The 13,684-nt window shown below is 48.3% G+C and overlaps 1 protein-coding gene across 11 annotated transcripts in view; it reads left to right on the top strand.

Moving 5' to 3' along the window:
• The first annotated feature begins 7,898 nt into the window (after positions 1 to 7,898).
• NPRL3 (NPR3 like, GATOR1 complex subunit) overlaps positions 7,899 to 13,684 on the top strand; it is a 91,651-nt gene continuing 85,865 nt past the window's right edge. For 2 of the 11 annotated variants that reach the window (XR_012896095.1, XR_012896096.1), the window contains exons 1-2: positions 7,901 to 8,257; positions 11,517 to 11,586. Coding sequence is in view for 2 of the 11 variants with exons in the window: in XM_075899191.1 (XP_075755306.1) it covers positions 8,140 to 8,257; positions 11,517 to 11,586 (188 nt within the window). In the remaining 9 variants the exon portion in view is untranslated. Of the gene's footprint in view, positions 8,258 to 9,337; positions 9,381 to 9,452; positions 9,625 to 10,546; positions 10,638 to 11,516; positions 11,587 to 13,684 lie in introns of those variants that run through there. The other 9 variants (XR_012896098.1, XM_075899191.1, XR_012896097.1 and 6 more) reach the window with 8 other exon arrangements.

Below are 13,684 nucleotides of genomic sequence, written 5' to 3' on the forward strand. Positions count from 1 at the left end.
GGGTGACTGAACAAGGGGATGGCTGGCTTATGTCTAGATTCACTAGGCAGCCAAGAGAGGCTGGGAGAACTGCCAGGTCCTGCAGTTAGACACAGTTTCAAAGAACTGCCCCTCCAGAGAAGAAAGCTTGTGTGTTTGCAAGAAGGAACCCCTTGTCCCTGTGCCTGCAACACTGGCTACAGCAGACCCATCTGCCACCAAGATTAAGGCCATGTCTACACTACAGCGTTATTTTGAAATATCTTATTTCGAAATAGTTATTTCGAAATAAGTTATTTTGAAATAACACGTCTACACACAAAATACATTTCAAAATAGCGTTTTGCTATTTCGAAATAGCACGTCTACACTGAGTGGACGCTGAATCGCATTTAAGGCCTGCCAGAACCAGGTCCGGCAGGGCATCAGATCAAGAGTTACTTTGTATGGCTGCTGACTGAGGCTATCTGAGGCCTGTGCTTAAAGGGACCCTCCCCCCCACCCAGACAGCTGGTTCTCAGGTTTCCCTGCTTGCTTACCTACCTCAATGAGGGAGAGCAAAGCATTTTGTCCCTGTATGCTCTGGTTGCCCTCACCCGGGACACCACAGCACTTTGCAACATGGAGCCAGAGCTGCTCCTGGGCACTCTGGTGCTTCACTTGGACACATTGCTGCGAGCCTGGCTGCACTTTCTGCAGGCTGCCATCCGGGAGGTCTATCAGGGGGCTGTCAGTATCCAGGAGGCCCTGCGGGAGAGCTTCCATTCTGAGGAGCACTAAGAGCCTCCCTGGTCTGCCCCACTGGGGGTTTGTGCCTCGTTCCTCCCTCACGTCCTTCCACTTACCCCTCCCTAACCCCCCTTCCTGATGTCCAATAAAATACATGTATTTTCATGAACACAAACTTTCTTTATTTAACAAGACTGGGGAAAGGAGGCTGGAGAGGTGAGAAGAGAGGGTGGGAGAGGGGAAGGGGAAACCAGGGAGGAGGGAGCTGGAAGGGGGAAGCAAGGGGAAGAAGGGGGAGGAGAAGCTCAGGGCTCAGGGTTGGGGGTCTCGCCGGACCAACTTGATTTTCATGCGAACCTGCTCCTGGGTTTTCATGTGGCCTTTGGTGGCCAGGCTGGCAGCTATCCTGCCATAGACGGCCGCATTCCTCCATCTAGTGTGGAGATCATGGATGTTGGGGGCATCCCCCCCAAACTTGAAGAAGGTCCATGATCTCTACCCTGGACCAGGAAGGCGCCCGCCTTCTCTGGGCCCTGGCAGGCCCCTGGGAGCTGGCAGACTGCTCCTGGGGAGTGGTGGAGAGCTGGCTGCCTGTGGCTTGCTGGTTCATGTTTTGGGGCCACTGGGTCGGGGCAGTGACTGCTGGCTCTGGGCTGGCAGGCTTGGAGCTGGCACAGGCACTGTGGCCAGAGTCTACCCCTTTAAGGACTCCAGGGAGGAGGGGAGGAAGAGGAGTGTTCTTAGTTGAGTGTACTTGGGGTTGCCTGTTAAATGGCTTTATTACCACTTGAATGACTCTTTCCCAGGTTCCAGGTTCTGCTAATAAGTCTGGCAGGCCTTCTCGCTTTTAAGTTAACTGGATCCTCTAAGAAGGAAGCAAAGCCACAGAACGGAGATAGGACGAGGTGGGTAGATATTAAGACCCAGTGGTGCCCCACATTTTCAGATGCCCTGATCTGCTGCGTATTTTGCGCATGGGTAAGGATGGCCCTGCTAGCTTCCATGCACCACTAATTCATGGACTCCTGCCACTGGCGAAGCAGTAAGCCCTGTGCCTATGCTGTGGCAAGCATTGGTCCTCAGGCCTCTGTAGGAGCATGGGAGGCTCTGCTACTCCCGGACAGCAGTAATAGATTAGCAGGTGTCTCCAGATAATGGTGAGGCAGGCTGCCCAGTAGGAGGTTTCTCTCTGGGAGCCCCACCAACTGGGACTAGTGCAGTGAAGGCTGGTGGCTTGAGTGTTTCCATTTTGATGAGGCTGCAGTTGACTCTTGACTCCCTTGCCTATTGGAATGGACATTTCCTCCAACTGGTCTCTGTCTCTGGGATTTTGCAGTAAGTCTGTGCCCTTTATGATGGCCATATTTGGGGCTCGGATGGCATTTTTCTCTGGGTCAGAGAGATCCAACTGGATGCTCTAACCACTGGACTACAGACCCATGCTAGCTTGTGTGCACTCATCCTTCCAGGGTGGCCCAGGGCTACTTCTAAAAAAGGAATAAGGGATCTTTCGGAAAAGGCTTTATTTTCCAAAAGATCCCCGTCTAGACTGGCGCTTTTTTCCGGCAAAGCTCCGAGCCGGAAAAAAGCGGCAGCCATGTTTATGCAAATGAAGTGGGGGGATTTAAATCCCCGCTTCATTTGCAATTGCGATGTGTCTAATTTGCATCCCTTTTATGGAAAAGGGATGCAGTCTAGACACAGCCAATGGGGGCAGAGAGGAGAAGGCTTTGCATGCTCCCCTGCCTAGGGTTGCCAGATGGTTTAACTAAAAATACCGAATCCCCCTACCCCCCCCCCCCCAAAAAAAAACAGGGGAAAAATTGTTGGGAAAAAAAAGGGAGACCAAAGTCGTTGAGAGGAAAAAAAAAAAAAAAGGACCTCGAGAGTTATTAAGCAAAAACAATAGTGTTGCCCCTTTAAGAAAAGCCTTTGAACCTTTTTGCTGGCTGTCATCTTGTTTTCCTGATTGAACCAGAAGACAGCTTCCCTGCGGGACCAGGTAAGTGGGGAGATCTGGGGGGCTCAAGGGCCTGAGGGGTGCTCGGAGGGCCTGGGGGGGTGCCTCTGGGGCTGAACCCAGTTGCTGAGTGTGTCGTGGGGTTGCCAGGTGTCTGGTATTTTTGCCTCCTGGCAGGGAAAAAAATCAGAAAATACCGGACATTTTAAATATTTTCTGGATTTTTTTTACTGGACAGGAGGCGAAAATACCGGACTGTCCGGGTCAATGCTGGAAACCTGGCAATCCTACCCCCACCACCAGGCCAATCAGGGCCTGAGGGAGAGTGAGTTGCATGAAGCTTCCTTCGCCCTGCCCCAGCCCTGCAAGGAGCCCGCAGCACTTCAAAGCACCACGTGCTCCTGGCAAGGTGGAAGGAGGCTTCCCATGCTCCCCCGCCCCCTAGCCCTAATTGGTCTGGGGGTGGGGGAGCGTGCCAAGCCTCTTCCAGGGCATGGGTGCCTAGTGGTAAGGGGGGGCCAAGGGGGTCCCCCACTCCCAGACCAATCATGGTCTGGGGGAGGGGTAGCCCTGCTCATTCCCATTTAGGCCCCGCCCCTTCCAGGGTGGCCCAGGGCTACTTCAAAAAATTTGAAGTGGCCCCCGGGGAAAAATTATTGCCCACTCCTGCTTTACATAATGGGAATTTTTAGAAGGAAATATGTATGACGCAGAGTTACATTAAAACAAAACACAGAAAGCCGGGACTGTTCCAATTAACTTCTGACCAATAGAACTGCAATGAGGCCAGACTTCCAGGCAGCAGAAAAGCAATGGAAATGCCTCATTTGCTCACATCTCATCTAATATATGTGTGTATAAATTTAGGGATTTCCCTCTGTGAGGACCTAGAACCCAGTTTTGCCAAAGATCCCATGGAAGAAAAGACTGCAGCTGAGTTGTAGAGATAATGCATACCACTTACACAGTGTGCTAGGTCTTCTAAGCACAGTATACATGTATTGTCTCTCCATAGGCCTACCTTAATGACTTGTATAGAAATCTTTATATATAGAAACTTCAATAGTCAAACTAGGTATCTTTAAACACTAAGGATACATTTACACTGAACGGCTATTTCGGGATACCGGAAGTATCCCGAAATAACTACTCCGCATCTTAACAAGCTGCCCGTTATTTCAAAATATTTTTCAAAATAACGGGTGGGCTATTTTGGCATCCCTGTAACCCCCCTTTCATGAGGGTTATGGGATGTCTTGAAACAGTGCATTATTTCAAAATTTGGTGCTATTTCAAATTTTGAAATGCCAAATTTAAAAATAAGCTATTTCGAAATAGATTTGAAATAAGATATGCAATTTGCGTATCTTATTTCGAGTTTAGGGCGCTATGTAGATGACCCCTAAGAGTAATTTGTGTGCGAATACATGTATCAACAGAAAAAAAACCTGTTCATGAGCTATATATTTTACATCTAAGTTAACAAATTCTTTGTAGGTTCAAGTTTTTATAATTCCTGTATTTGTGAATTTTGTACTTGTGAGCTATTTGTGTAACCCCATTATACAGCCATTACTAGCCTTAATATGTATGCAAGAACACAACACAGCTATGGTGCGATATATTTGTGACATAAGTGAATGGAACGGCACCAAAGGTATGGTTATACATAAACAGGATTTTTTAAAGCGTATTAGTATAGTGTAACCTACTCAGAATGAACCTTATTTTAGTGAAGTAGTGTTAGTCTTAGATTGCTCTGGGCATTGCATGATGTAAATGGCAGTTGGTTCCAGCGGGCCTCTGTCAGTCATGCCCTTCTTTGTTAATAAAATAAATAACAGGGTTCCCCTTGCTATTTACAACTAACTACTCCGTAACCTGGGTAGGCTGGAAGAAGCCAGCATTAATTTGCAGCCAATTCTCTAGTTTAACAGTGGGTGCAAGATTCAGAAGGCATTTTTTTCAGCCAATCACAGTGGCTGGAGGACCTGAGAAATGAATTGAACAAAGTGTACATAAAGAACTCCTGGATGTCAATGTTCAGGAAGGATATCAGTGGTTCTCAACCTTTCCAGATTACTGTACTCTTTCAGGAGTCTGATTTGTCTTGTGTGCCCCCAAATTTCACCTCACTTAAAAACTACGTGGTTACAAAATCAGACATAAAATACAAAAGTGTCACGATACACTATTGCTGAAAAATTGCATATTGTCTCATTTTTACTCTATAATTATAAATCAACTGGAATATAAATGTACTTAAATTTGATTGCATAATATATAGAGCAATATAAATAAGTCATTGTATGAAATGTTAGTTTGTACTGACTTTGCTAAGGCTTTTTTTTAGCCTGTTGTAAAACATAGGCAAATATGTAGATGAGCTGATATACCTCCCCAGCAGACCTTTAATACCAACAAACCCCTAGTTAAAAAACCACTGCACTGTCATTCTGCAGGCAGGCTGACTAATAGAAGTGGATTGTCTCACTTTTTCAGATAAAAGCAGGTAATGAGGCTTGTGGCATGGTTTTGTGGTTATCCTCAAATTGCTGGTATGTTTAATGATGCTAAACACTTGCTCCTCCTCCCAGCCCACTACAGAACTGCCCATTTCCCCTTATTGACAATCAATGAGGTTTCTATATAATGAACAGTACCTCTTCAGGATCTAGTTTATTTAATCAAAGGCCAGACACGGTGTACAAACAAGCTTTCACTCCTGTATCATAGCTGCGGGATGGGAAAGCAAATTAGTCTGCATGCTCCTCCCAATTCCCTCTATACAGCTTCTTCGTCACCAAGGCCCCCTCGACCCAGAATCATCTTCTGAACTCAAGCCTTCTGCTATCCGTTGGGGGAAGGTTCTCTAGATTCAGGACCACTACAGCTCTTCTGTAAAAGAGCACATAGCTCTCTAACGATCTAGACTCCTTGCCACTATCTGGGAGGAGTGGACTTTGCCTGTTCTAGCCCTTTCAGGACCTACTCTCCCCAGGAGCATCTCTTCTAGATCCTCTTTGTTGGTAAACTTTCTCTCACTAGTTCCCATACAAATTTACTATTATCAGGAGCTGTTTCTCTGGTCTGATGGCCCCTTACTGAGCTTTCATGAGCCTCTATTAGGCCCAGGTATTCCTTAACTAAATAACTGCCAGTCATCCAGCTTTTAGGCAATTAACTACTCTCAGGAGGATCTGAGCTGGCCTATTCTCCTTAGACAAGCCTATCCCAGGTAGGTTAGGTGTTCACCCTTTGATATCAGCTACCCTGTGATAGACTTATTAGACTTTTTGCTTTAACTACGGCCTCTCCCGGATCTAACATGACAAGCATCTCCGTAATTTATCTTTTAAAATTATTATTTTGCTGTACAGAAGACAAACTGGAAATGTTAGCACAGTTAACACTGTTCTGGGGCACAAAGAATGCTCTTTGGAGATAATACGCCTGCTCTTTAATCACTCTCAAACAAATATCTCATTTGGGCAACATCTACTCCTGCTACAATCTTTATCATCCGCCTCACAGAGAATGGCATGGCAGATAAAGTACTCAGCAATGTGTGTCCGTCCACCCCGGTCATCCATTTCTCTGTGTATACAACCTCTGAGAGGGAATCTTGCAAAACTAAATCCATATTAATTATGAATCACTTTGTTGCTTAAAGCCTTAGTCTTTATTAAAGTAACTCTATAGCAAATTGATACCGATGAATTTTTATGCAAGGTATCCAGATGAAAATGCTGGTCCTTTTCTATGGTAATGACTGATAATTGGCATTGTCCCAAGCCTGATTAAAATTCCTGAATATGAACTGGAAATTGTTTGGCAAACAAGAGAACTGAAAATAAACATTTATGGTAAGAGTACTATCAAGTGACCTACAACAGGCAATAACATTTTCATTAATGATCTACAGAAAGGGACAAATTCAACAGAGATTTCATTTAGTAAGAAAAGCTAAAACAGGTTAGACTTACACTGCACAGTGACTCAGAGAGAGCATAGCAGTGGAGTTTGGGTAACAAGATCTGTTCTAATAATTGATATACCCAAGGAAAGGAGGAAACAGCACGCATTTGTCACATTCTGACTGGAGATTCTCCCCCAGATTTCAGACTGGAGTATAGAGTCCCACCATCATTGTTTACGAGCCTTGGGCTAGGGCAGGGGACACGAGGACTTGCATGTTATGTTGGCAAGAAGTCACTCACGACACAGGACTGGGGGAAGGGAGCTGAAACATGGAGAGAGAATGGGTGATGCTTCTGCTACACAAGGGTCAGAGGTGTCCTGAAATGCTGGCCTCACGGGCTTGTGTTCTTTGGGAAATCGCACCATCCTATTACAACGAGGAGTTCTGTGGCGCTTTAAAGGCTCCGATCTATTTGGGCATAAGCTCATAGACTCATAGACTTTAAGGTCAGAAGGGACCATTATGATCATCTAGTCTGACCCCCTGCACAGTGCAGGCCACAGAATCTCGCCCACCCCTCTTAGAATAATCCTCTCACCTATGTCTCAGATATTGAAGCCTTCAAATACTTTGAAGGCCCCAACATGCAGAGAGTCCTTCAGCTGTGATCTGTGCCCCATGCTACAGAGGAAGGCGAAAAACCTCCAGGGCCTCTGCCAATCTACCCTGGAGGAAAATTCCTTCCTGACCCCAAATATGGCGATCAGCTAAACCCTGAGCATGTGGGCAAGACTCACCAGCCAGACACCCAGAAAGTTCCCTATAGCAACTCCTATCATCCCTCCATTGACCTATTTCCAACTGGGTCACCACCACTTCATCGGAGGGTTTTTCTTTACTCATGAAAACTGATGCCCACATGACTCTCGTCTCTAAGGTGCTTTCGCAGACAGCGTCTCCCAGCGCCGCCCCCGGGGCAGGTCTATCGAGTCGCACAATGGGGCAGGCTCCGCGTGCCCAGGGCCGGTGCGCGAAGGGGTGTTGGTGGCTGGCTGGGGTTAACGCGAAACCCCCCCCCCCCCGGGGTTTGTTCCTCCCGCGCTCCCCGCTCGGCGCTGCCGGCTGGTGCTGGGCCGGGGCGGCTGAATGGAGCCGCGGAGGGTCACGGGGGCGTTAGAGCCACGAGAGGCGCGTGCACGTCGGGGGGTGGGGGAGTTCATCCCCGGGGACACGTGGTGCGCCCGGCGGCCACGCGCAGCCCCGGCGGCCGGGCACGGGTCCGTGCTGGGGGGTGTCTCGTGCCTCCCAGGAACAGGCCCGTCCCCGGGGAAGGCGCCGCTCCACGAGAACCGGAACAGCAGCGCTAGCCAGCCGTAGAGCGCATGCGCGGAACCGGAAGTCCGCCAGTCTTTCCTTCTTACGGGGCCCTTCTAGGCCCCGACGCTGAGGCGTCTCTATGGCCAGCGGCTGCTGCTCGCGCGGGAAGCTGTGAAGCAAGGGGGGGAGCGGTGGTGACGGCGGCGCCTTCGCCTGCCCCGCGGAGGGGGGGATGGGCGAGAGCACCAGCCCCATCAGCGTGATCCTGGTGAGCTCGGGCAGCCGCGGCAACAAGCTGCTCTTCCGCTTCCCCTTCCAGCGGGGCCCGGAGCACCCGGCGGCCCAGGCCGGTAAGTGACAGCGCGGGGCCACGTGCCGGGCGGGCCGGGCGCACGAGGCGGGGGCGGGGCTTCGTCCAACGGGCCTGTCGCTGCGTGGGCGGGGCACGCGGGCTTGGAGCCCCTCCCGGGGGAAGAGCGAGGCGGGGGCTGGGCTCTCCCTGGGCGCTTGGGGGGGGGCCAGTGTCCGGCCGCTTGGGGGGGGGGGCCGCTTGGGGGGCCAGTGTCCGGCCGCTTGGGGGGCCAGTGTCCGGCCGCTTGGGGGGGGGGGCAGCTTGGGGGGCCAGTGTCCGGCCGCTTGGGGGGGGGGGCAGCTTGGGGGGCCAGTGTCCGGCCGCTTGGGGGGGGGGGCAGCTTGGGGGGCCAGTGTCCGGCCGCTTGAGGGGGGGGCAGCTTGGGGGGCCAGTGTCCGGCCGCTTGAGGGGGGGGGCAGCTTGGGGGGCCAGTGTCCGGCCGCTTGAGGGGGGGGGGCAGCTCGGGGGGCCAGTGTCCGGCCGCTTGAGGGGGGGGGGGCAGCTCGGGGGGCCAGTGTCCGGCCGCTTGAGGGGGGGGGCAGCTCGGGGGGCCAGTGTCCGGCCGCTTGAGGGGGGGGGCAGCTCGGGGGGCCAGTGTCTGGCCGCTTGGGGGGGGGGCCGGTGTCCGGCCGTTTGGGGGGGGGGCCGGAGGGGCCAGTGTCCGGCCGCTTGAGGGGGGGGGCAGCTTGGGGGGCCAGTGTCCGGCCGCTTGAGGGGGGGGGCAGCTCGGGGGGCCAGTGTCCGGCCGCTTGAGGGGGGGGCAGCTCGGGGGGCCAGTGTCCGGCCGCTTGAGGGGGGGGGGCCAGTGTCCGGCCGCTTGAGGGGGGGGGGCCGGTGTCCGGCCGCTTGAGGGGGGGGGGCCGGAGGGGCCAGTGTCCGGCCGCTTGGGGGGGGGGGCCGGAGGGGCCGGTGTCCGGCCGCTTGAGGGGGGGGGTGGTGTCCGGCCGTTTGAGGGGGGGGGCCGGTGTCCGGCCGCTTGAGGGGGGGCAGCTTGGGGGGTGGGGGCCAGTGTCCGGACGCTTGAGGGGGGGCAGCTTGGGGGGCGGACGGTTCCGAGGCGAAGGGAGTGAGGTGGGAGAAGGACGATGACCCTCGTTAAAGCAGGCACATTTGGAGATATGGTGGGTTAGAACAGTGTAGGGGGGGGGGGGTCTCCGTCAGGGGAAGCGGGGGTTTCTCAGGGAAGGGATACTGAATCAACCACAGCAAACTATCTTGATGCTAGGGGAAGCCAGGAGGAGAACGAGGCCAACATGGCTCCATCAATGACCTGAAAATCAAAAAGGGCTTGTACAGAAAGTGGCAGCAGGGACAAATTTCTGAGGAGGAGTACAGAAGTGCAGTAAGCAATGGAGATGTGGCCATGTGGGTCCCAGTGTATTAAATAGTTCTTGGAAATGTGTGTTAAGGAGGGATGGGAAGTAAGGATGTTAAAAAGTGGTTTTTTTTGTAAACATATAACTGCTGAAATCTTTCAGCGGTTATGCATTTGCATGCAGGGGAGCCCTTTCCCTGCCACCCCCCATCTGCTGCCTCTCATATAGAGGCAGGGGTAGAGGAGGAGGGGGTGCACTTGTGTGTAACCATGAAGGTTACCTAATGAGCCTAGGCTCATTTGTTAACCATTAAAACAAATACGCTATCACATCCCTAATGGGAAGATTTAACCAGTTAATTTGAGGTGACTGGAGCAGCTCCCTGCCGGCTGTGGGCAGGGTGCTGCTCCAGCCCTGTAGGGGGCCTGCAACGGGTAGGGGCTACATCCCTACTGAGAATACAGGGCTCTAAGTCGCTCCAGTATACATCCTTTCCACACTAAAGTCGTTGACATTTGTAGAAGTGATACGTTAAAGTCCTCCCATTCCCTGCTATAAGTTGTATGAAACACTCCATCAAATTTGCTTAAATGGAAGTTAGTGGTGGGAAAACAATTCCCCACTTTAAGTTGTTTCACTATGAGTCCAAGTTTTTTGGAACGAATCTTGGACTTATAGCAAGGATGGCCTGCCTGTACTTCAGTTTTCTGAGGGCTATGATATCTTGGTCAAATTTCAGTTTTGGGTTTAGTATGAAGGTGGTGGTGGTGACAGTCAGTGATGTACAGCATATCAAACAGCAAATCACCTAACGAATAACACAGGGGTCTGCAATCTATGGCTCTTGAGCCAAATATGGCTCAGTATGGAACCAAATATGGCTCTTTTGTCGTTCCCAAAATACATGCAACTTTTAAAATTAAAATTCATAGTTTAAAAAAATGTGTAATTACTCATGTAGCTTGAATGCGTTGCATGAATCTGAATTTGACCAGTTATGATGTAAACTTCAAAGAAATGTGCAAAAAGGTGCAGCAGCAAAAGTCCCATTAAATAAAGTCTGTGAGTACAATGATTCATTTATGCTATTATTAATCATCATATCAATTGTCAGTACTGCGTTATTAAGTTGTGTATTTTCAGTTATGCAATGGGCATTCTTATACTGGCTGTTTGTTGACCACTTGTTCTTAATTTTGATGTAGTTTGGTTCTTTGGTTTGAATAGGTTACTGAACCATGAAATAAGAGATATTAGGCTTATTTGCTGTCTAATGGTCATATAATTTACCCATGATCTTTGTGCAAACCTCCCAATGTCATCAAAGGGCATTTAACACCCTATTGTAGGTGCTGAAGGGTGACTTTCCAAGAGATGATATTTAAAACCTATTTTGCTTTAATTATAAAGATCAGCTGGAAGTTGTTTCAAAGCTGTTTATTTTTTCCCTTCTTGTTGAAGGCATTAGATCTTTAGCCCATTAGATGGTCCATCTATACTGAGAAATACATCTAAATATATTGGCTTGTGACATTGGAAGCTAAGATAATGATACTTGGGTGATAGTAAGGGAGTTTTAAAAGTTATTTACTTAATACCTATTTAATTCATACTTCTGCCAGATACTTGGGAGGTGAGGGTGTGTTTTTTTTGTTTTTTTGTTTTTTTTAAAAGGTTCAGGAACCTTTTACCTTTGCTTTAAGACTGAGGACTCTTCTGGTCATGTTTCTGTCCTGGAGCAATAACAGGGAAGTCAAGGCTGGATGTTTCTAATATAAAAAAGCAGGGAGAAAGGTCTTTTGTTGTTCGTGGTGTGTGTGGGGGGTTTTTTTGAGAACACATTTGGGCTTTCCTACTATATCCTTTAGAAAAAGGCACAAATGCTTTTCTTTTTGCAGGTACTATTCAGTGATTTGTAACTATCTTTTCCATTTGTTTCAGGTAAGCCACGGAGCCGATATGCTGTGAATAGCACTAATGACAACACAGAAGACCAAGATGGAGACTCTAGGTAAGAGAATTTCCCCTCAACCAAAAGATTCAAAATAAAAGAGGAGACTGGGCCATTCTTTCTTGCACACTTGTTGAGTAGGCAAATCCTCTTGTTCTGTATGAAAGGAGATGTGCAAATAAAAACTGAGTTAATCTCAGACACATGCTGGATGCCCCTTCTAAGCAGGTGCTTCTCATGAGTGTCAGGGTGTTGCTGAAGGTACTGTTTTGAGGCAAGATGCAAATCAGACATTCTAATCCCTTGTGGTCATTAAAGAGCCCATGTCATGCTTTCAAAATGGGAATGTTCATGTTGTGGCCTTAGGCAGATTTTAATTCTGCCTACCTGCATCTACAGTTGGGAGTTAGTTGGATGCAGTGTTCTTCCTTACTGCCTTAACATTCTTGGAACTCCTTGCCAGAGGAGGCTGTGAAGGCTAGGACGATAACAGAGTTTAAAGAGAAGCTAGATAATTTCATTTAGGTTAGGTGCATAAAAGCTATTAGCCAGGGGATAGAAATGGTGTCCCTGGCCTCTGTTTGTCAGAGGCTGGAGGTGGATAGCACGAGACAAATTGCTTGATCATTGCTTCAGTCCACCCCCTGTCGGGCACCTGGTGCTGGCCACTGTCGGCAGACAGGCTACTGGACTAGATGGACCTTTGGTCTGACCCAGTACGGCCATTCTTATGTTCTGTGTTCTTATTCATGTAGAGTTGTGCACAAATAAACTGGTGTTTTTCCCCAGAGGTAGTTGCAGTTCTTTGTTGGATGAAGAAATGTCTCAGAAGGATACTGACATTTATACAATCTTTTTAAAGTGCTCGGGATCCCTGGATGAAAAGTACTCTGGAAGTGCTGTGTGTTCCTGTATATTATTCAGTTTAAACATTCTTCTTCCTACAAAGTCTGCTACATTGTTCTGGTTTGTGCATATTGCAAACTTTATCACTGTGGGTTGTCACAGCTATTGGCAAATTCAGTAGGTACCCTTAGACTTAGCTAAGTTGGGGTTCTTTGTGGCATGTTTTTTAAATGTTGCAAAATAATAAAGGGCCAGATTCTGTCACCCTGAATCCTGCAGAGAAAAGTGTTGTTTGAAATCAGTAAGACTAGTTATATGAAAGATACTACCTAATGTGAGAGAAGTTGGCAGAATTGGACCACAAAAGGGGAAATTTGTGTCCTAGTCCTACAAAGATTTAAGCACATGCTTACTTTTACCACCATGAGTAGTCCAATTGAAACCAGTAGAACAGCTCACGGTAGGAAAGTTAAGCTAGTACATAAGTCTTAATGGCATCAGGGCTTTAGAAAACAGTTCTACCGATGAGAAAAAACAAATTGCTTGCTCTGTGTGTTGTCTCTTTTTTTTTTTTTTAATCTTTGGTGTCTTAGAATGCTGTAATCAGAGATGTCCTCAGTGAATTCAGTACAAAGCAGCAGATTCCATGGGAACTAAAAACTTTAAAACCCTAGTATTTTAAAAATTAGTTCTGTGCTAAATCTGTCACAAAGCCAAATTAGTGGAGCTATTCAGCATGTGTTTCTTTGGTTAACTCAGGTTGCTTTGAAGTCACTGTTAAAGTTTGGCCCTAGTATTTTGTAGTCTATATTTGTAAAGCAAGGGAATGCTGTGCTGCTTTTGTCATTTCAAATATGTATCAAAATGCCAGGAAAAAAAGGGAAGCTGTTAGTCCTACAGATAATGACCAGCATGAGATCCAAAACCAGAGTTCAGAGAACTTTGTCATGCTTTTAAAGATCTCAGTTACCAAAATCTCCTAAATCCCAATATTCATTGCATTGTGACCTTGTACATTACTGATCATTGTAAGGAAAAACAACATGAATATTCAAACAACTGGAGTTACTGGAATATTGCATTCTGTTCTGGAGTCCATTTCAAAAGGATGTTGAAAAATTGGAGAATGTCCCAAGAAGAGCCACCAGAATGATGGGAAGTCTGGAAAACATACCTTTCAGTGAGTTACTTAAGGAGCTTAGTGTACATAGTTGATTGGTCATGGCATAGAAGGATCTACATATGGAGAACATTTTGGATAGTAGATAGTTCTCTAATTTACCACGCCAGATGAAAGTGCTTTTTATGAGCT

Source organism: Pelodiscus sinensis, chromosome 16 (assembly GCF_049634645.1).
Source record: "Pelodiscus sinensis isolate JC-2024 chromosome 16, ASM4963464v1, whole genome shotgun sequence".
In the NCBI taxonomy this organism is placed as follows: Eukaryota; Metazoa; Chordata; order Testudines; family Trionychidae; genus Pelodiscus; species Pelodiscus sinensis.